The 21,201-nt window shown below is 32.7% G+C and overlaps 1 protein-coding gene across 2 annotated transcripts in view; it reads left to right on the plus strand.

Moving 5' to 3' along the window:
• The window catches only part of Nplp1 (Neuropeptide-like precursor 1), a 134,493-nt gene that overhangs the window by 74,676 nt on the left and 38,616 nt on the right, over positions 1 to 21,201 (plus strand). For both annotated transcript variants that reach the window (XM_072534191.1, XM_072534192.1), the window contains exon 3: positions 14,586 to 14,752. In XM_072534191.1, coding sequence (XP_072390292.1) covers positions 14,586 to 14,752 — 167 coding nt within the window. The remainder of the gene's footprint in view (positions 1 to 14,585; positions 14,753 to 21,201) is intronic.

The raw sequence follows: 21,201 nt of genomic DNA on the forward strand, positions 1-21,201 counted from the left end.
TTTTAGCTACCTAATAGAAATTTGAAAGAAATTTCCCCTGGCCCTTGATAGATGAGGCAGTGATAATTTGAAAGTAATCACGTAGTAAGTGTCATATTGTATCCCATCTTAGCTGGTCGCGTCTTGGTTAGAGTTTTCAACTCCCGCATATTAGTTAGTGTCACGTTTTATCCCAGCTTAGCTAGTTGCGTCTCAGTTAGAGGTTTTAACTCTTGCATGTTAGTCAGTTACAGGATACATGTTTCACAAACTCTCATTATTAATCAAGTATATTAATACTGAAGGAAACATCGTTGGTTCATGTGACAATTTTGGACAATTGGACAGTGATCGGCGATTTAGATATAAAAACTTTGGCTAGATCTTAACTTAGTTGTAGTAACAAAGTTATTCATTAAATTACGTATTGTTTAATGATTTTGTTCTTATTTCACGCTTTAGTGGGTGGTCCTTCGAATTGGAATGAATTACATTACTTAGTACTCCTTAAAGGGTATTAAGATCACCATCATAATTTGTGAAACAAATCTTTCGTTTATTTCTACCAATTGACGTGATTGATAAAAATTACGGTTTGTTTTTACATCCAGAGACCAATAGATATCTGAAAACACGTCAAATAATTAAGACATCGAAATTGCTGTTATCTGGTGTAATTTATTGTTTTAAAATTAAATATAGAAATACGTGGCTATATTATTTCTATCAAAAAGGTTTTTACAGCCCGTAAATATAGTTTATATTACTCCCTTGCTGCCGAAACCAGTATCACGGCTTCTCTTTAATTTATGAGTCTGATTTTTCTCTTTTTTGGATCTTTTAAAATTTATAACTTTTTGTTCATGATTTTTAGACCAAAACCCACCCTCTTACGGATACTAAAATCGTTTGTCTCTACTGACCAGCGAAAATATATCATTAACTCTGAAATATTTCACACAGTTGTCCATATTTACAAGTTGAGTCGATGGTTCTTTACCCGTGCGTCATCATTTAAAACATACGAAATAAGTCGGAAATTTATTCCACGCAACAGCAAGTGACAGAAAGTGGCTATAGCTACAATACTAGAGTATTGGTGACTACTAAATCACTAAATCAATATTCCATATATTATATAGACGATTTATTGAAAGTTTTGAAAATTTCTTGAATGTATTTTATAATTGAGGAGGTAAAATGCAAACAAGCTTAAATCACAAATAAGTAATTTTCAGGGAGGCTGAAAAACTTTGAGGTTTTGCTCTGAAAAACGATAATGAATTCTAATCAATGTTATGCAGTAGTATTGGTTCCAAACATGTCATTTAAGTACTCATTTCAATTAGGGTAGCTAAAATAGTTTAAAAAATTGATTTTGTTTTGATAATAAAACTTTTTGCGCCAACTTAGTGAAAATAAGTCGTTTTGCATGTGAAATGTTATGCACATAAACTGATTTACATGTAAATGAAATAATTATAGCAATAAATGAAAGGTTTAAATAGTTTTCTGAATAAACTTTTATTTTTATAAAATAATAATATAGGCCTTACCTAAGTGATAAACATTGTCATATTAGGTAGTTAATGCAACAAACAGTTTTTTAAATATGCAAGTCACAGCGCTCATCGTCGAGGCAGTCACACATTTCTTCCTACTCCCTACTAAGTGCTGTAGTAAGTTCATCAAAAATAAATTTCTTGTACCAACCAAGGCGTGGATCAAAAGTAGACTAGTCCTCTTCAAACATTTTTGGAGAGGATTGGTCTACTACCAAAAAGTTTAACTCCTCTTCACACTGATCATTATACATTTTACTTATGTAAAGACAAAGATGGTTCCATAATTAGTGACAAAGAACAGATACTAACCAGGTGGGCGAATCATTTTGAAGAACTGCTTAGCGACAGTCGTGAACAAGACCAAATAGAAATTACTTTGCCTGAAATGGATGAAAACGCTCAAGAGCCGCCCCCTACGAAGAAGAAATTAGAGAAGCCATGTCAAAACTGAAAAATAACAAAGCCACCGGTTTGGACAATCTTCCTGCCGAAGTCTATAAAAGTGGTGGTGACACTCTTTTTAAACACATGCATAAATTAGTAACCGAAATCTGGCAACGGAAGGAAACGCCCACGGAGTGGAAATTAGGTGGAAATGCACCCTCTTCAAAAAAGTGAGATATGATGGTGTGTTATAATTATAGAGGCATCACCCTACTTATGGTGGCATATAAAGTATTGTCCAACGTATTGTACAGAAGATTGATCCCCTATGCTAAACAAATAGTTGGGAACTACCAGTGCGGTTCCCGACCCAATAAATCAACAACGGATCAAATCTTCACAGTCGGGCAAATTCTTGAGAAAACGCTTGAGTTCGCCACCACATATTCGTGGATTTCAAAGCCGTATATGACTCAGTCGACAGACAAAAACTTCTACAGGCTATGGTGGAATTTCAAATGCCGCTTCATCTTGTTCAACTAACGGAACTTACACTCACAGGCGTGGAGAGTGTAGTCAGAATCCACAGCGACTTTTCAAGACCCTTCCTTTGTAAAAATGGACTGAGAGAGGGGGTTAGACTGTCGTGTCTCTTATTTAACCTTGCACTAGAAAAAGTAATTCGAGAGTACCATATTAATACGAATGGCACTATCTTTAATAAATCTGTACAAGTGGTCGGATATGCAGATGACATATACATTACTGCTATTGCGTTGCACTGAGAATGGGATTAAAAATAAACGCACAGAAAACCAAGTATATGTATTGTACTAGATCAGGCAACCATTTCTGAAATTATGAGGATAGGTCCTTTTCAAATGAACACAGTGTATATTTAAAACGTTGTTGCAAATAATTTAAACCCAAATAATTTTAATTAATGACAAAATAAAAAACTGCTTTGAATTTTACTCTTGAGTTCAAAAGCCCTTTGTGTTTGCTAATATGTTTAAGCCATCCGAGGAATTTAATCTTCACCATAACTGTAATGTGCTGCTGCGTTCTATTAATCAAATCTTAATATTAAAAGGCACGATACTACGAGTTTTTTTGCATAATTAGCATTTCAATGCCCATGCACAGAGGATTTTATGAAAGAAAAAATGTTAAAAGTGTTTTTTGCAACTAGACTTATGTAACTACTATAATTTCCAGACAAAAATTTAATCAATTGAGAAAATAAATTTCGTAGCAGCTGTGCCTGTTTTTAATTAGAAATTTTTGAATGCTTTCAAAGGTAAACGTGGAACAAAAAAATAAAAATTCATACTTTAGCATCTTTGTTGCCATTAAAAGATGAAAATTCTAGAGATGTTATCCATATTTTTACAATAAATATGATATCCGCTAAAAATATCAGTGTAGAGGTCTAGAGATATATAAAGCCTTGTTGTATTTTAAAGAAGCTGGTTACAAATCTGTAATAATAGTCGATTTACTTTCAGTTTAAAAGGTTTTAGAAAATAAAAATATATAATGTATCTACATAAAAGGCTATGATGGCTGGTCATACCGTTTGTCCACTAAGGTAATGACGCCACCTAGGAAAGAAATCTGAACTACCACCATTTGACATTTCAATCATATTTTGTATAGAAACTATACGTTTAATTAGCAATACTGTATTAATTACATATTAATTTAATTAATAATTATTTTAGTAACATTTTTAAAGTAGAATTTAATACAAAATAATTTAAAGATTTATGTTAGTTTAGATTTAAAATCCTAACGCCATCTGAACAAAGAAATCTGAACTACTGACATTTCAACCTATGAGTCAATCATATTTTGTTCTTGAAACGATATGTTTAATAAATAATACTGTAATAATTACATATTAATCATCATCATCATCAGTGGCATTACAGCTCGTTATGAGCCAAAGCCTTCTTCAGAACAATCTTCCATTCGCCCCTGTCTCAGGCAACCCTTCTCCATGCTTTAACTCCGATGGATTTTAGATCATCCTCTATGTTATCTTGATATCAAAGTTTTGGTCTTTCTCTTGCTTGTCTTCCCACTGGTCCTCTTCGGTCGAAAATGTTTCTGATCGTTGCATCTTCATCTCGCCTAATTACATGTCCTATCCATCGAAGGAGTGCTAATTTAATACATTTTAGAATGTCAGGTTCCCCAAAACTTATGTATAACTCAAAGTTGTAGCGCCTACGTCACAAACCCTGTTCTTGGACTTCTCCATATATTTTCCTTAGAATTTTTCTCTCGAAAAGTTTAAGCATATCTTGTTCATTCTGTGTAAGTGACCACGTTTCTGACCCATATATTAACACTGGCCTTATTAGTGTTTTATATATGGTAACTTTAATTTTTCTGCGTAGTTTTGGGAAGCACTATTCTTCTTTTAATTTCTTCTCTAACATTGTTGTCTTTGGTCAGCAGCGGGCCCAGGTAGACGAAGGTGTCTACACCTTCCAATTCCAGATCATCAATTAATAGTCTAGGTATCTACACATGAGACAATGAGACATAGAAAGAAATGCCGAGTCAATTCTTAAATTAAGAGCTTTTATTTTAGGTAATAGCAACTTTGATGACCTAAATAAAAACCTACATTTTTTCTGTCATAGTGAACTTCTTCTTCTTCTTTTTATATGGACATGACTTTGTCTGTTATTCTTTTGATACGGTTCCAAAATTGGTTGTAAAAACAACTGTTTGTGTAATATAATGCAAAAACAGGACAAAAATACAGCAAAAAATCCAACAGACTGACAACCAACAACCACAAGTAAACACACCAGAACGTCGCAAATTGTACTGTAAATGTGAAAACGTCTCCAAACATCTTTTTTGTACCTCTCTCTTTTCGACGTACTGAGTCTAAAGCGTTCATAAAAATAACATGTATCTTTACTTAATAACAGGCGGTAGCTGGTTTATCTTTAGTTTTATGTGTGGAAAACAATGATGCTAGATAAAAAGTATGTGTTTTATCTCGCCAGGTAATATGAAGCACGGGTAAAGAACCATTGGCAACTATATATTATAGCGGACATACCACCCGACACATCCCACCACCATAACTAGGTAATGACGTGAAAATGTTGTCTGGACCCCTTAATCCAAAAATTGGCAAAAAGCAATTTTTCCATCCAACTATAGGATGAGAAAGCTTACATGAAGAGTTAAATGAGAAAGAGTTACTAAAAACTTTGCAAGCTCAAAAAACATTATAGAGAAATGAAACAAGATTTCTTCATAAAGTTACACCCAAAGAAATATCAAAATCCCTTGAAAACTAAACCGTTAACCAGATAGATCACTTCCTGACAGATGCAAGACCTTTTTCCTGTCTCATGGACGTCAGAAGCTACAGAGATACAAACATAGATATTGACCACTTTCTTGTAATGGCAAAAATCAGAGAGAAAATATCAAACCCAAAGAAGGATAAATATGTGAAAGAAAACAAAATTATTGTGGATAATTTGCACATCGAAGTCGTTAAACCGATAAACTATTATAAGAGAATAATGGATGAGGGAATGAAGAGTCTGAAGGCGAGGGAAAATGTTGAGGAGCTGTGGACAAAATGTAGAAACATAATAATTGAAAAGGCAACTAGAATAATTTTCACCAATTTTTTCACTCACCCAAATGGGTGAAAAAAACAACTTCTATCACTATCAACTTTACAATATGCCTTTTTCTTCATTATATTATGCATTACACTTCCTACTCTTCTTCTTATGTTAGATTTGTAATTAAGAATTTGTTTAGTTACTCGATTTTCATCAAATCTGTTTATATCCTGGTTGCATTTTCTCCCATATTCTTTTATTCGTCATTGACCTTCCACCACAGAAAAAAATAAAGTGGGATTCATTAACTGAAACACAAATTTTTATCTTTCACTATCAGAACTAAAAAAAACGTCGTATTTTATATTGTATTGATAACGTAGGAAAGATTTTGGCATCCTTAAGGCGAAAGCATTTAATTAAGATAAAGTTAAAAGAGTTCCCTTCTCAATGTAGGATTTTATGAAAGTATCACCAAGTAAAATTTGAAGAGTTTGCTAAAATTATTTTACGAAAATTAATATTTCACTCCTGAAAAGTATTAAGAAGAAACTCTGCGTTGAATATATGAATAATAAAAGACTTTTTAGAAGGACATCAGGAAAACTGCATAAATATTTCGCGTCAATATTTAATTTGCGAAATAGAGATGTAAAAGAGAAAACCTCTCATTTAATGTAACGTGGTATACAGCTTAATCGAGTTTTCCTGTTTCTTCCATTTATCGCGTGCCGGAGAATTAATTGTCCATTATATAAGTGTATAGCAACCAACACCTGCATATGTACGAGGCAATCACAACAAACATGCTTTCTTTGTATGTCGCATATGATGGACAAATTGAAATAATGTAGAGATGGGGATATATCTCAAGCAGAACTTGTAGATATGATTTATACAATTTATTCTATGAAAATTGGTTCAACTGTTCATTTTTATGTTGTTATATATATATATATATATATATATATATATATATATATATATATATATATATATATATATATATATATATATATATATATATATATATATATATATATATATATGCACAACCTTACAGAGAATTAAAAAATAAAAATATAGTATTAGAAAAAATAGATAAAACTACAAAAACCTAGATTAATTGCACTATTTTGAACAATATACAATGTAAAGTGATTTGGTATGTTTAATAAGATTAAGAGATGAACTGCAGGGCCGCCGCTACCATGTGTGCCAAGTGTGCATCGCACACGGGCGACCAACAATAGGGGCGGCCAAAAGCAGACCACTGGTGATAATACTTTTTTAAAATAAAATAAATTCAAATAATTGAATAGTAATGATTCGTATAATTCTGTGAACTCTAATATTCCAAACAATAATAATTATTCAGTATGTGATAATACACAAATGCGTTTCATTTATCATGTATACTTCTTTTTTTCATCCTAATCTAAAAAAAATTGGCATTCTTTTCCTCAGGTAGCTTAGCTTCCTCCTTAGATGTGTTAGTTGTTGCGCTGGAAACCTCAGAGTCTTCTAACATTATTGCCCCAAATTGGTCGCATTGCTCCTGTAGTGATCCTTTTCCATGTTAACATGCTCCTTTTCTAACTTAGCTGCACCATACTGAAGACGACCAATAGTCAGAAATACATATATACGGTTGGCTTCCATCTTATACACATATTTTATTATATATATATATATATATATATATATATATATATATATATATATATATATATATATATGTTCGGATAAATTTCCGCGGTCAGATAAATGAAAATTACTGAGTTCTCGGGAAGAACCCCGTTAAGAATTTAAAGCTCGACGTTTCGGCACCCATTTTGGAGCCATTTTCAAGAAGGATACGGTTCCGTTCGAGTTCGAGGTATCAATCTGCCTACTCCCCTCACTCATGACATACCAGTATCGTGTTCTGTATAAATACAAGAACCGTCAAACGGCACTGAGGTCTCAATCTGCCTACTCCTTAGTGTCGAGTGACAACCGGTCTTACCCTGTAAAGTTATCATTAGAAAGTGGAAATTTGAGTAACCTCTGAATATAACTATTGAAAGCAGCCATTTTATGCTGGATTGGGTGATTAGATGTTTTATGTATAACATGATCTGTTTGGGTAGGTTTTCTGTAAATATTGTACTCTAGAGAATCTTTATTACGAGATATAGTCATATCCAAGAAATTCAACTTATTGTCAGATTCTGGTTCTAATGTAAAAGAGATGTTAGGATGGAGGTTATTAAGATCATCCAAAATCTGTAAAGTGTCATCTTGGGTTCCCTGTATGAGAATGAGAGCTATACAATCATCAACATATCTTGACCAGAAAACTATTTTGCTATTGTTGTTAACAAATTTCTGTTATAAGCTGTCTAAAAAAATATCAGCTTGAAAAGGTGATAATTCAGATCCCATTGCTAAATCTGTTGGTTGTTTATATATTTTTTGATTAAATAATTTTATTTACCCGGATCCACCACTCTTCTATTAATTTTTTAAATTTATCTACAGTTTTGTATTTCTGAAGTTGCAGTTTTAAGAGCTTCTTGCCACATTTCCCTAACTGCATCGTCACTGTATCCACTGCATCCAACGTTATTATCATAATACGTTTTACATATACCCCAGATGTGTTCGATGGGATTAAACTGGCACTGATACGGCGGTGACCGTAGTACTTGATGTCCATAACTTAATACAATTTGGTCAACTATATAAACTGTTGGTTTTTCATTACGTTTCGAAATTTCCAGTAACTCTAATTTGGAGACGTATTGCGGGAAATTGATATTATTTTTAAATAACCAATTTTTTATTTTCGGTACGTTCCATGACTGTTTTGGTTATTTCTCCAAAATCTCCAAATGGTAACGTGCATTATCTAAAACTATAACTGATGGTTCACTTGGACTAGGTAACAGTTTCCCCTCAAGCCATTTAAGAAACATATCTGCATTCATGTTTTCATGGTAATCAGGAGATTTTGATTTTGAAGAAAAAATCAAATCTGCGTTTTCTATAAAGCTTTCTTTCCCTCCTCCATAAGGAATGATGTGTCTTTTGCCTTCGCTATCCGTGTATTTTATTTATTTTATGCTGTCGTCTTCTTCTGTCATCTAAGTATACGAATGTTGCATTTTCAGATTTAAGTCTAGTATATTCTCTCAAAAATTTAATTCTTTTGTGAACCACACTACTTTCGCATAAAAGTAAGCTATTATTTTCTTTTTTGAATTTAAATTCTAAATCTCTCAACGCTTTCCAAAAGCTTGTCCTCTTAATTTTAGAAACTTGTATTTCTCTTATTTTGACCAGTAAAGTATCTAAACTGACATGTTGATTGCTTTCACGCATTCGATACAAAATATTGCGAATTTCAAATTTTTCTCCATCAGGTAAGTCAATGCTCCTAGAATGTTTACGAGTTGTTTTCTTGTCTTCGTGATACTCAGTCACAGTAAGATCACCTTCAGAATCTCTGACAGTCTTCAATTCAGTTTTTAGTTTGCTTTTACTTATCCTGAGTGCGTCACAAATGCGATGATTTATACATACGTGGACTTTAAAGGTCCACCAATGTCTCTTTCCATGATAAAGTATTTATGCACATTTGAAATTAACTCATCAATATCCAACTTACGTCTAGGCATGATGGTCACTTAAAACTACACGTTTAAATTACAATATACTGAGTTAACATCAATATGTCTGGATGTATTGTCGGGCAACATGTTCTTCGGAAGGTCTACAGCCAAACTCTAGGTCGCAGGGCAAATGAACGTCATGAGCCCACATCAGGCTGGTTGGAGCCGAGCGGTAGGCCATTAGGAATAAATGAATGTGCTGGCCCCAATCTCTTTGATGTTCGGATAGAATTATAAACAGGTATTTACCCAGTGTTCGATTCATCCTCTGTAATACCGTTTATCTATTTCTTTGATTTGATTTATAGTTAAGCCATATTTTTTTGCTTTTTATTTAAATTTTGTTAAAATGTTTTATATAAAAATGGATTCTATATAATCTAAAGATGCTACAATTAAAGCAAATCTTTATAATATATTAATGAAAAATGTTTATTTTACTTAGAAAAATTTTAACAAAACCTTGCTTCACTGGCTGTGTATTTCCTTTTTAATTATTAAGAAAGTTTATTACCTTGGAATTGGATACAAATCAAACACACTGTCCCACAAAAACTGCAAATGACCTGGATGAGCCCATGAAGACACAAAATGGACAAATCTTGGGGAGGTCAAACATTGAATTGGGCATCAGATTATCCTGGATGATAACAAAATGTATTCTTTAAAAATCAACTGCTTAATTCTCACTTAAAACCATGTGGACTTCTTAGGACTTTGGAAACCCTTCTCATGGACTACAGCTTCCAACAAGACGGTGATTAACTCACTTACTAAACAAAGACTGCCAAATAGCATTGGCAAGATTGAATTCACCTCTTGACTCATGAAATTAAGCAAAAAAATTGCCGGTTTTGAAAACTACATGCCAAGATCTTATCTATTCCGAACCCAAACTGTCTCTCCTCGATTCATCTGACCTTTCCTTCTCAGCCCCTGTCCACTTTCTCGCTGCCAGCCAATCGGAACTCTTTTTAATTGCGCTTTTTATTCGATAATGGACCTTAAGAGTGCTGGGCTTTCAAAATTGTGGGAATTTATTTAATTAAAACGCAAATGTTATTTACGCAGTTAATATTTTCTTACATGTCTCGCCCAAATACCTGGGTAAACAAAACTTCAGTTTTTATACATTAAATATTCGATAGTTATAAGGAAATGTTTATGCTACAATCTTATATACTAAAACGCTAAGCCCTTTTCTTGTCCACCACTTTACTCAAAAACCATATTAGATAATTAAAATATTTTTTCGGAATATTATTAGTATTACGTATGTGATTGTCAAGATATACTTTTGGTACAAAAATTCACTTCCGGTTTTGAGATGACCGGAAGTTAAAATTTACTTTAAGTTTTAGACCCCACAATGTATATATGGATCGAAAGGTCTCGTCGAGACGAATCTAAATATGTACTTCCGGTTGCGATCCGACACCGGAAGTGACCCGAAACGCGCATAAAACGTCAAGATAGAGCAAATCTGACACCGGATTCGTGATCAGCATGCAAAATTAACTGCTAAATGATATCCATGTCGATATTTGATGAACTAAAAATTACATTCCGGTTTTAAGGTCGACTTCCGGTTTCGTTTTTATTAGTCAAATCAATAGAGAATTCAACGTAGAGTTCAAAAATGTAAGTTCACGAAATTATCATTTATAGTTTTTGAGTTATTGATAAAAATATTTTTACTTCCGGTCATTGTATATATTGTATATTTTTCTCGCAAAATAAAAATTTCATTTAAAAAACTCGATGTTGAGTTGGTCCGCTAGTGTCTCCTATTACTTTTATTACCTCGTGCTCTGTCGGTTCCTGTTTGGCCTTTATCGTTTAATAATTTATCTAAATACTCTGCCCATCTGTTTAATTTTTTTGTATTGTCACGTAGTAAAATACCATCTTTATTTCTGCAAAACATTGTACTTTTATTTTGTGTCACTCGTATCTTTTTTACTCCTTGATACAAATTTCTAGCTTCTTCTTGTACATAGTTTACTAATTATCATATATATTTATTAAATAGGTTGTAAATCGCAATAAAAAATAAAAAAAATTAAATTCAAATACACGATATTTTGAAAAAAACACGCTATTGTTACGGAAAAATCAATTGTATTTACCAATTTAAACGAAAACAACAAATTGCTGAAACTCCTGTAAATCAGTTTATTGTATATATGAACAACATATATGTATTAATTAAATACATACTGTCAGTCACTTTTAGAGACAGTAATTGATTTACGTAGGACAAATTACCGCAAAATGTAATTAAGGTCAGCACAGCTATTTCATCTAATTATTTTACTCATAGCGACTCTAAAACCATTTAAAATTAAATTAAATCTAAATAATGACAGAAAGGGCAAAAAGGGCCATTAAAATAAAAAGTTGTTTTCTTCCATTCTCGCGATTTTGTGCGTCGGCTAAACGATTATAGCCATCCGAGGAATTTAATTTCCACAATAACTGTAATGTGTTACCGTGTTCTATTAATCAAAACTTAATATTTGAATTGATTAAACAACTTTTATTATTACAGTAGAAACTCGTTTATCCGTGTCCCTTGGGACTAGACATGGCACGGATAATTTAAAAGCACGCGTAATCCGAACATGTATTTCTTATATATGTACAAGTTCAGTAGAACATTAGCAGCTTCCTTAGCCATAAGTTCGTTAGTTACCCTTTTAATTGATACCGTCCCATCATTTTCTTTGCCTTGACTCTCATTTTGAGATAAATACCATAGTTCAGCTATGGCAGCTTATTTATCTGTACGATCATATTCCATCATATTTTATCTTTCTCTATCGTCATTTTATTGTAAAAAGCTCTTTCGAAAGTCTTCTTTTTCACTCCACTCCATGAATTTGCTACTTTAAAAACTCTATCTTTGATGGCAAACGATTTTCAAAATGTTATTCCCTTCGGTAAAGGTATTTCGTTGTCTCAATAACGCCCTGATCTATTATTTATTGATGGAAGCGTTTATTTCTCTCAATAATACGTTAATTTGTTTGTGGAGCAATTAATTGCCTCAGTGGGATGAGCACCAGCAGTATTCAGCAGAAGAAGCACATTTTGTTGCAACTCTTTCTTCTTTAAATAAGATTTTACTTCAGGAATTAACTTGTACGCAACCAATCTTGAAATATGTCACATGGTATCCAGAGAGCTTGCTGATTATCACAGTAAACTAGGAGATTATGCTTTTTATGTTGTTAAAAGGTTAGGATTTTTCGATTTACCAATCACAGTCAGCTTCAGTCTGTGACTGCCAGACGCATTGGCACAACAAAATACTGTTATCCGATCTTTCGTCGTTATGAATTTGAGAAAGTTGTAGATTTTTTCCGTAATTATTGTGATCTCCAGTTCACTGCAAAATTCCCCTATTGCTTCTTCGTTGACACTGAGAACTTTGCCTTAAATGGTAAGTTCACGAATCCTGTGACGTTTTTTTAAATCAATGTAACAAACCACTGGATGTATTAAAAGGTTCATTAATTTTCAAGTGTTCGTGAAAAGTCTTCGCTTGCTTAGCCCACATTGGCCCAGAGACTGGTACCTCCTCCGATCTTTTCTGCAGAAACCGGTTCAAAAATTCTTCATCGAGTTGAAAGGCAGGTGTTAAGAATAGAGCAGAGTAGCGAGTCTTCTCTAGTGGCAGAGAGCAGAGAGTGGCTCAGAAGCAGAGAGTGGCTCAGAAGCAGAGCAGAGTGAAGAGAGCAAAACCTCAAAAATGCAATTGCATAATGGAAAGTCGTATCACGGATAATCCGTAGCCCGGATAATCGGGATTCTACTGTATTTCAAAGCTCTTGAGAAATTAATAAAAACTATTTCGCTTAATTTTTTTAACAGAACACAACACAATTCCAAGTAGTAAAATTCTGAGTTTACTACACCTAGAAAGTTATTATAATTTTTTTAGATTCTCTTAAACACTGTCGATACGAGGCATAATCTAAAGACAAAAGAAATAAGGTTACAAACCAACCAAATTCTACTCATTTAAGCAGTTCCAGCAACTCATTTTGTTTATATTGTTATGTTATTATTAGTCTTCTAATTTATTGTTTTTATTTATTTATTAAAGGTTCTATTTATAACACTTACAAATTTATTAAAGTCTTTATTACTAATTTATCTTACACGAACAATTATACAATACTGGTGTTACATTTTAACCGCGGCGCGATCTTCAAAAATTAACTGTTTTTTGGGGAAATTAACAAGTCAAATTTTCTAGCGGTTATATTAAATTGGTGCCACATACGTTGTAAATCATCTTTACTTTAAAAGAGTAGTAATGCGCCGTCTGCATAGCAGATTTTTTAAGTTGTTTTTCTCCCACTTGGTACCCTTTTTTAATTCTTACTTTTTTTATTATTTCATCTATAATCAGGTTGAACAATCTGGCTCAGGAAATCTCCTTGTCTTATCCCATTGCCGGCTTCAATAGGGACAGTTAGTTCTTCTTCTACTTTAACTTTTATTGTGTTGTTTTGGCAGATATTTTATATCGTTTTGATTATTTCTAGAGGTAACTCTCTTGCGTATAATAAGTGGATAACGTTCTTTAATTTGACCCGATCAAATGCCTTCTTAAGGTCACGAAACATAGATATGACGGTTCGTTGTATTCTAATGATTTCACTTGTACTTTCCTCATTATAAATATAAAATCGGTACAGGATCTTCTCGACCTAAAACCTTGTTATTCTTCTGCTACTATTATAATTTCATTCATTTTATTTGTTATCACTTTGGTTGTTAATTTTAGTGTTGTGTTTAATAAATTATTTCATCTCTAAATTTCCAGGTCCGATTTGTCTCCCTTTTTGAAGAGAGGTATTAGGATGCTTGATCTTCATTCTTGAGAAATTATGTGTTATTCTAATATTTTTTAGATTAGTTTTAGTAGTTGTTTGGTCTTTTTCTCAATGCTTCCTTTACCTCTTCCTTCTCAATATTTATTTTCTCGTTTGCCGTCACCTCTGGTGTTGGTGGTGTATTATAGTCGCTTTTAGCAAATAGGGATCGAAAGTAGCGTCGACTCCAACTAGTTACAACTCCAGTGTCTAAATATTTTATTAATAGACTTACTGTTTGTTTATAACCCTTAAAAATTAGTCAAGATGATAAAAAAATAAAGCAATATAAATCCAAAAAAATGTCCAATATAAACTACGATTTCGTAAGAAAGGAGTTTCGGGAAGCAATCTCACTATTTTCATTAATGTTTAGTTAATTACAAAAACTTTTAATAACAGCTGAGTTTCAACAATGAACCTGTTTAAGAAAATTATGGCAGCTTTATCAGCATCGTTCTCGTTGCCTTTATATTATATTAGTTTTTATTTCTATATTATTTCCAGGTGGAACGCAATACCGGAACAAAAAAGAAACTTGCAGTCATTGGCAAGGGCCGGCTACATTAAAACTCTTCCAGACGAAGAAGATCCTGACTCGAACTACAAGAGAAGCATCGCTAATTTGGCAAAAAACGGGCAGCTCCCAAAGCGCCCAGACGAACAAAAGCGTGGTAAGTATTTTTGTAATAATATAATTAAAATTTAGCAAAAAACTTCTTATCTAGTTTTAGGTTTTAACTGTAATCATTCTAATAAACCTCTAACTCTTCTTCTATTTTAGTTGACCTTATAATCTTGCCTGTTTGGGTATGTACTTACATGTAGAGTCTTTCTGTATCATCTGCTCAGGATCCAAAATAAGCTATTTTTGAGTTTTTCTTCTTCGTCTATTTTCGATTTTAACCCTAGAAAGGTGGATTATAATTTACTGGCAGTTATGGTGGACTATCCTCATTTTTACGACATCTAACAAAAAATTGGAAAAAAATACAAATATAATTATTAACCCTTTTGTTACAAAAAATTAGAAAAAATATACGTATTAATAACTGATACAAATATAAATAAATTCGATGTGCACTACTCCTTGCACATATTATACATATGCGCCTCTTTTTACTCGGACAATGGAAACTTGCCTTGCGTTTCTTTTCTTCAGGTAACGGACGTTCAACTTCTTCAACTTCAACTTCTTTTTTTAGCCAAGGTTCGGTGAGATGACGAGCCAATTCAACCATATATTCGTATCGGGATAAAACTTTTCTATTTCCTTTTAATGTGTTTGTGGTGTAAACAACATACGAGATAATAATTGCAATATTTATCATAATATAGAAAATACATATAGGCTATCTCCCCGTTTTACGACCCGTAACATATTTGAATTCATTTGGTCAAATGTATCGTCTCCACCTTTCGTTCCAATATAATCAGTTATTATAGTGGGTTTAAAATTACTTTATTTTTCTTCGGCATATATGATACCAATGTCTTTCTTTTATCAATGCAAAATATAGATGTATTGGGGACTCTGTTCTTTACGTTTAACAATTCCTGTTGAGTTTCTCTTCTGTTTTTGCGAAGAGTTTCGATAATTGTAGTTGCACTGATCTTTTAATAACGCCTCTGTTAAGCTAACTAATGTAAACCAGTTATCCATGGTAATATTTCTATTACTACCATGAACTGATTTTGTAAGTTCCTTTCATAGTAATATGTATCCAACAGCAAACCATTTGTATTGGTTTTCTGGCCTAAATAAGGAATAGTATCGATCATGTTTTAAAGAGCTGTCCCATATCATAACAATTTTGAGATCATACGAATTATATTTATTAGGTGAATACATTCGAAAAGGGCAACGTCCCCGAAATCCTACTAACTGTTCATCAATAGCCAGATAGGATGAAGGTGTATATGATTCTCTGCAGATGGTATGTTTCGTATATATGCGCAAAAGGATCATCTTGCTGCCTTTCTTTTCGTGTTTTCTTTTCATCATACCTAAGACAGTTTATGAGATATTTGAAACGCTGACCACTGACGCTGACTACTATCAAACATATATTTCATGGATAGATGACTGTCTTTATTTGCTGCAGACATTATCAAAATTGCCAATAAAGCTTTTAGCTCATTTTTACTAATGTTAGAAATATTAGCACGACTTGCATATTTTTTAGATTGTCTTGTAATTTCAGTATTTGAGTATAACAGAGTACAACATAATAATAATCTGAAAAAAAATGTAAGAAATATTCGTTAACTTTTGTATAGCTTTTGGCATTTCCTTTGGGACTAGCTATAAAATGAATAATATTTTTAGCTTGCTGCTCTTTTTTTGACAACGAAGGTATTTTGTTTGACCACTTATGTTCGTTTTTACCTTTTAGAGCCATTTCCGGAGTTACAATAAACTGAGAAACAGTGGCGTTCTCACCTGATGTTCCAGGTACTTCATCTGTATATTTTTCGCCATCACCATTTTTTCCACCAATCTGGCTTTTATGTCTGGATCCATTAAATTTACATTTGAACTGGTCACACTGAATGGTAAAAAAATTTCTAAATCGCCACTATATTTAAAGTCATCTTTTACATGTCAATTCAAACTCCAGAGCATCTTCTTCTAACTCCCAGTCACTTAAAGTTTCTTCAAAAGGTTCCTGCTCACTATCTTCACTATTAATTATACGCTGTATTTCATAGTTTATTTCATTTGCCGTTAACGGTTTTCTTGATGACATAGTGCTACAATTAAATAAAATGATATTTACTACAAATATAAAAAAGAATTAGATAATGAGTTACCAAAAACATCTTAATATTGTTCTGAAGCTATTTTCTTGTGGCATTTTAAATTAATTTATATTTAAATGGGAATAAGCCACAATTAAAGGTTAAAATACGTTTATTGACGTTTCAATTTCCACTTCGGAAATCGTTCTCAAAATACAAATATCTTATATCTTTATACCAAAAACATCACCGGCGTCCAAATAAACTCGAGAAAAAAAAAACTAACGTAGAAAGTGGACTTTCGTAAAATTGACCTCAAAACATCTAATACATAATTATAGTAGTAACGAAACACACCCACCTCCTGTTAAATCAAGACTAAAGAAACACATCAGCTACTAGGGAGTGTATGGGCATAGATTACGCGATTGCACCCAAACTGCGACGAAAACTGAGGAGCGTCGTTAAATTTACGGTAGTCCACCTTTCTAGGGTTAAATTTGTAAATTTTGTTTGTTACTACTATGTCCTCTAATTTATAAATTTGTCGAAGCCAAGCCAATTTCTTATCTTTGAGTCGCAATAAATTATTTATCACAATGGTAGAAGAAGCGACTACAGTAACAGAAGCATTCATAACACACGTCATTTTAAGACAAGGAGTTCCTTTAGAGTTACATTCTGATCGAGGACGAAATTTTGAAGCAGAATTATGAAAAGAATTATTAAAAATCTTGGGTATTAAGAAAACAACTCGCATTACGCCTCTCCATCCTCAATCGGACGGAAAAGTCGAAAGACATAATAGTCAATGTCAATACAGTCAATGTTTGTCAATACAGTCAATGCAGAGTCATTCCTCATATACCTTGTAGAATCTTTAAAAACCTGTGTAAGATTTTTTTTATTACTCACCTTATAAACTAAAATTACAAATGAAGAGTCCTAACAAGGCATTTGATAAACTTTTTTAATTTCCTTGGACGATTGAAAATCTAAGACTTTACAATCAATATCCATTTAATTTTCTTTATAAATACAAATAAAACAGGACCTTACTCTGATCATCTCTAAAACAATTAAATCATCGTTCAAGCTCAACATGTTTGCATATACATGATTACTTCATTAGGGAACATGAATAGGGTTGAAATCCTTGTACGGCCCACGATAATTCCGAACGATATTCCAATAACATGAAATTCTAATGTAAGCGTCTTTATTCTAAATTTATAACGCTTCGATAAATTCCAATAGCTTTCGCGTCAAAAAAGATATAGAACATGATTAATATCCGAAAAAAGATAAGTGTACTGTTATGGCATGAAAATACAAGATATATGTATGCATAACGTAATTTTGAATTCTTAAAGCTTTTTTATAACTATAGGTGATAATCTCGATATGGTTTTGTTAAACAAACTACATAGTTAATGTACAACAAGTGCATATAATAGGCGAGCACACACTCCAAAAGTTCAAAGTGTTCAACTCTCTGACTAAGAATCTGAAATTATGTTTGCAGTTGAGTGCTTTGGTTCAGCGTTATATCCTTAACCGACCTCATAGAAATTTTTTATATTTGAAAAATGTTTTTTTTTTATTAAAACACAAAACCACATCAACCGCGCAGGGTTATTAGTGGATATAACAAATACAAGAAATGTTGATACACTGTTGAAATTTTCTGGTGAGGACTGTTTTGATCTGTGAATCCGTGATCTACCCGGTCTACCCGTTAGACTGTGATCAAGTTCTAAACCGACTCCCTAGTGCCAACACCGTAAATGTTCAAGAAGTAGAAGAACATGTTAGCAATGTAGTGGTTAATATGCTGAAATCCATGAGATATTCTGATACTCCTACACAACGACGAAAGAGAAAGAAGGTCGCCGTAGTAGCTGGTAAAAGTGTAACTGGAGCAGACTTTAGAGAAGAAGAAAGTAAAGAGAAACAGATTGATTCAGATCAGTATAATGATAAAAATAAAGAAGAGAATGAATCGAGTGAAGATAAAGAGGTCTTTAACAGAAGTGAAGGGGAAGTCGAATCAGATGATTAGGAGATGAATATTCCTTTAAGCCAGATTGCTGAAAATCAAAAACGTGGACAGACAAGTGTTCCTGTTCCTAGTGTTTCCTACAAAGGTAGAATTTTTAAACAGGTTTATTCCGTTTCGAAAGAATCTATTCAACTATCAGATTGGCTGCTAGTTGCATTTTCAACCAGTTTTAGGAAAAACGAAAAATTAAAGTATTATATTGGAAAAGTGTTGAAAACCATTGATGAAAACGATGACATTTACGGAACTTTTGAGGCATCGCCAAACCAAGTAATCCACAGGGTTTATTTATGGATTTTCCACGAAACCAGACGTTTGCTATTTCTCTTTTGACCAAGTTGTTGGTCAAATTCATCCATGTGATAACTCCGAGCTGTCAAGCAGTTCAAATAGGGAGATTCTTAAATTTCTCATCGACCAAAATGATCTTAATTAATGCAATCTGTTATTTTTACCAGATCTAGATTTTAATAGTTTTTTTATTTGTTCCTACATATGAAATGTTGATACACTGTTGAAATTTTTTGGTGAGAACTGTTTTGAGCTCATCATCTGTGAATCCGTGGGATCTTATTTTTTCCATGAAATGAGGACAATCAAGAAGGATATGTTTGATGGTTAGTGAATTTGAGCAGCTGGAGCAGACAGGTAGTGTTTCTTTTGTTATTAAGTATTTGTGTATTAAGGCAGTATGGCCAATTCTTAGTCGGTTAATAATAACTTGGTTTCTTCTGTTTGAAGGAGTCTCCAGGAAAGTATTTATTTTTGGGCAAATTACATTTAATTTTGTACCTAATTTGTCCCAATGATTTTGCCATGTAATAGTACAGTGGATCTTAAGCAGGTTCTTTAGATCGGTGTACGGATATGTTTTCAATTTTGCAGTATGGTTTGAGCTCATTCGACTTTTGTTTGCCAGTTGATCTGCTTTTCATTTCCGTAAATACCTATATGTGAAGAAATCCAAATTAAAGCCGCTTCCTTTCCTAATGATCGGAATGTTTCTAGTTCGTTTTTTATAGTCTGTATAATAAGGTTGTTGGGTGTATATTTGTTTCAATTTCAGTAATGCATTTAATGAGTCTGTTACAATAATGTACTTCATCGTTCTACTCTTTTTGAAGAAGATTAGGGCTTCCACTGTAGCCTCGCCTATGAGTATACTGCAGTTTGTTGGTATCGATATGCTATAAGAATTTTCTTTACAGTAGTAGGCAACAGCGTGACCATTAGGAGTTTTAGAAGAGGTATCGGTAAAGATTTGCAAATTATTAAGATAGTGGTCTAGAACTTCCATGAATAGATGTTTAATTATTGTAGTTGATTTGAGATACTTTAGTGTTAAGTCAATAGTTAATGGGTGGCTTGTCCATGGGGGATAGTTTGCATTCGGGATAGTTTGCAAAGCGGACGTGTACTGCTGAGTTATAGACTAATTGGGCGAAACGGATCATATAATAATAATAATAATAATACTTTATTTCCTTTTTGACAAATACAATTTGTATAGGATCAGTCACAGTTTAGAAAACAAAACTAGTAAATCTAAATGTAAATCTAAAATTACGCTTTTAACATTACAAGACAAACACAAATAGAAAATGTAAAATTACTAGCATATACCTACTTAAAATAATGTCAACTGCTAAAATATTCATCAACAGAATAAAACGTATTCTGTAATAAAAAATATTTTAAAGTTAATTTAAATATTTTCATATTCTTACATTTTTTTATTGGCTCGGATAACTTATTATATATTCTTTGAAATATTATTGCAGGTATGTAAAAATGCATATTTCCTTTAGAAAAAAGCACATGTAATTTTTGATTCTGCCTTGTATTTTTTTTTTTTTTTTGTTTAAATGGCATAGGCAAGTGCCATACAGCCAGTCACAGCATGAAAATATTCTACCCAGAAAGAAGATTGTGCAGTACAATATAAAAAGATAATATAAATTTCGAACTTAAGTAGCATTACAAATTTTAAGCATTAAAATTATTATTAAGGATAGGATAGAGATAAAACATGGACACTCGTTTCTCGTCTAGGGACCCATCAAGAAATTGCTTTTAAGACAAACTAGATTGGGTCACGGATAAAAGGTAATAACAAATGGGGTAAAACAGAGGTTAGGATTCTAATTACAGTTAAATATTAAGCTTACTTTTGCAAATAAATTCCATCAAACATTCATTTACAACTCTTATATTTAGAGATAGCAGATAGCACATATTGTACGGATGCCTTGTATTTATATTGTGAATTTGACTATTAGTTTTAAATTTCTCAAGATTTGAATGAATAAAAACACAAAC

Source organism: Diabrotica undecimpunctata, chromosome 6 (assembly GCF_040954645.1).
Source record: "Diabrotica undecimpunctata isolate CICGRU chromosome 6, icDiaUnde3, whole genome shotgun sequence".
NCBI lineage: Eukaryota > Metazoa > Arthropoda > Insecta > Coleoptera > Chrysomelidae > Diabrotica > Diabrotica undecimpunctata.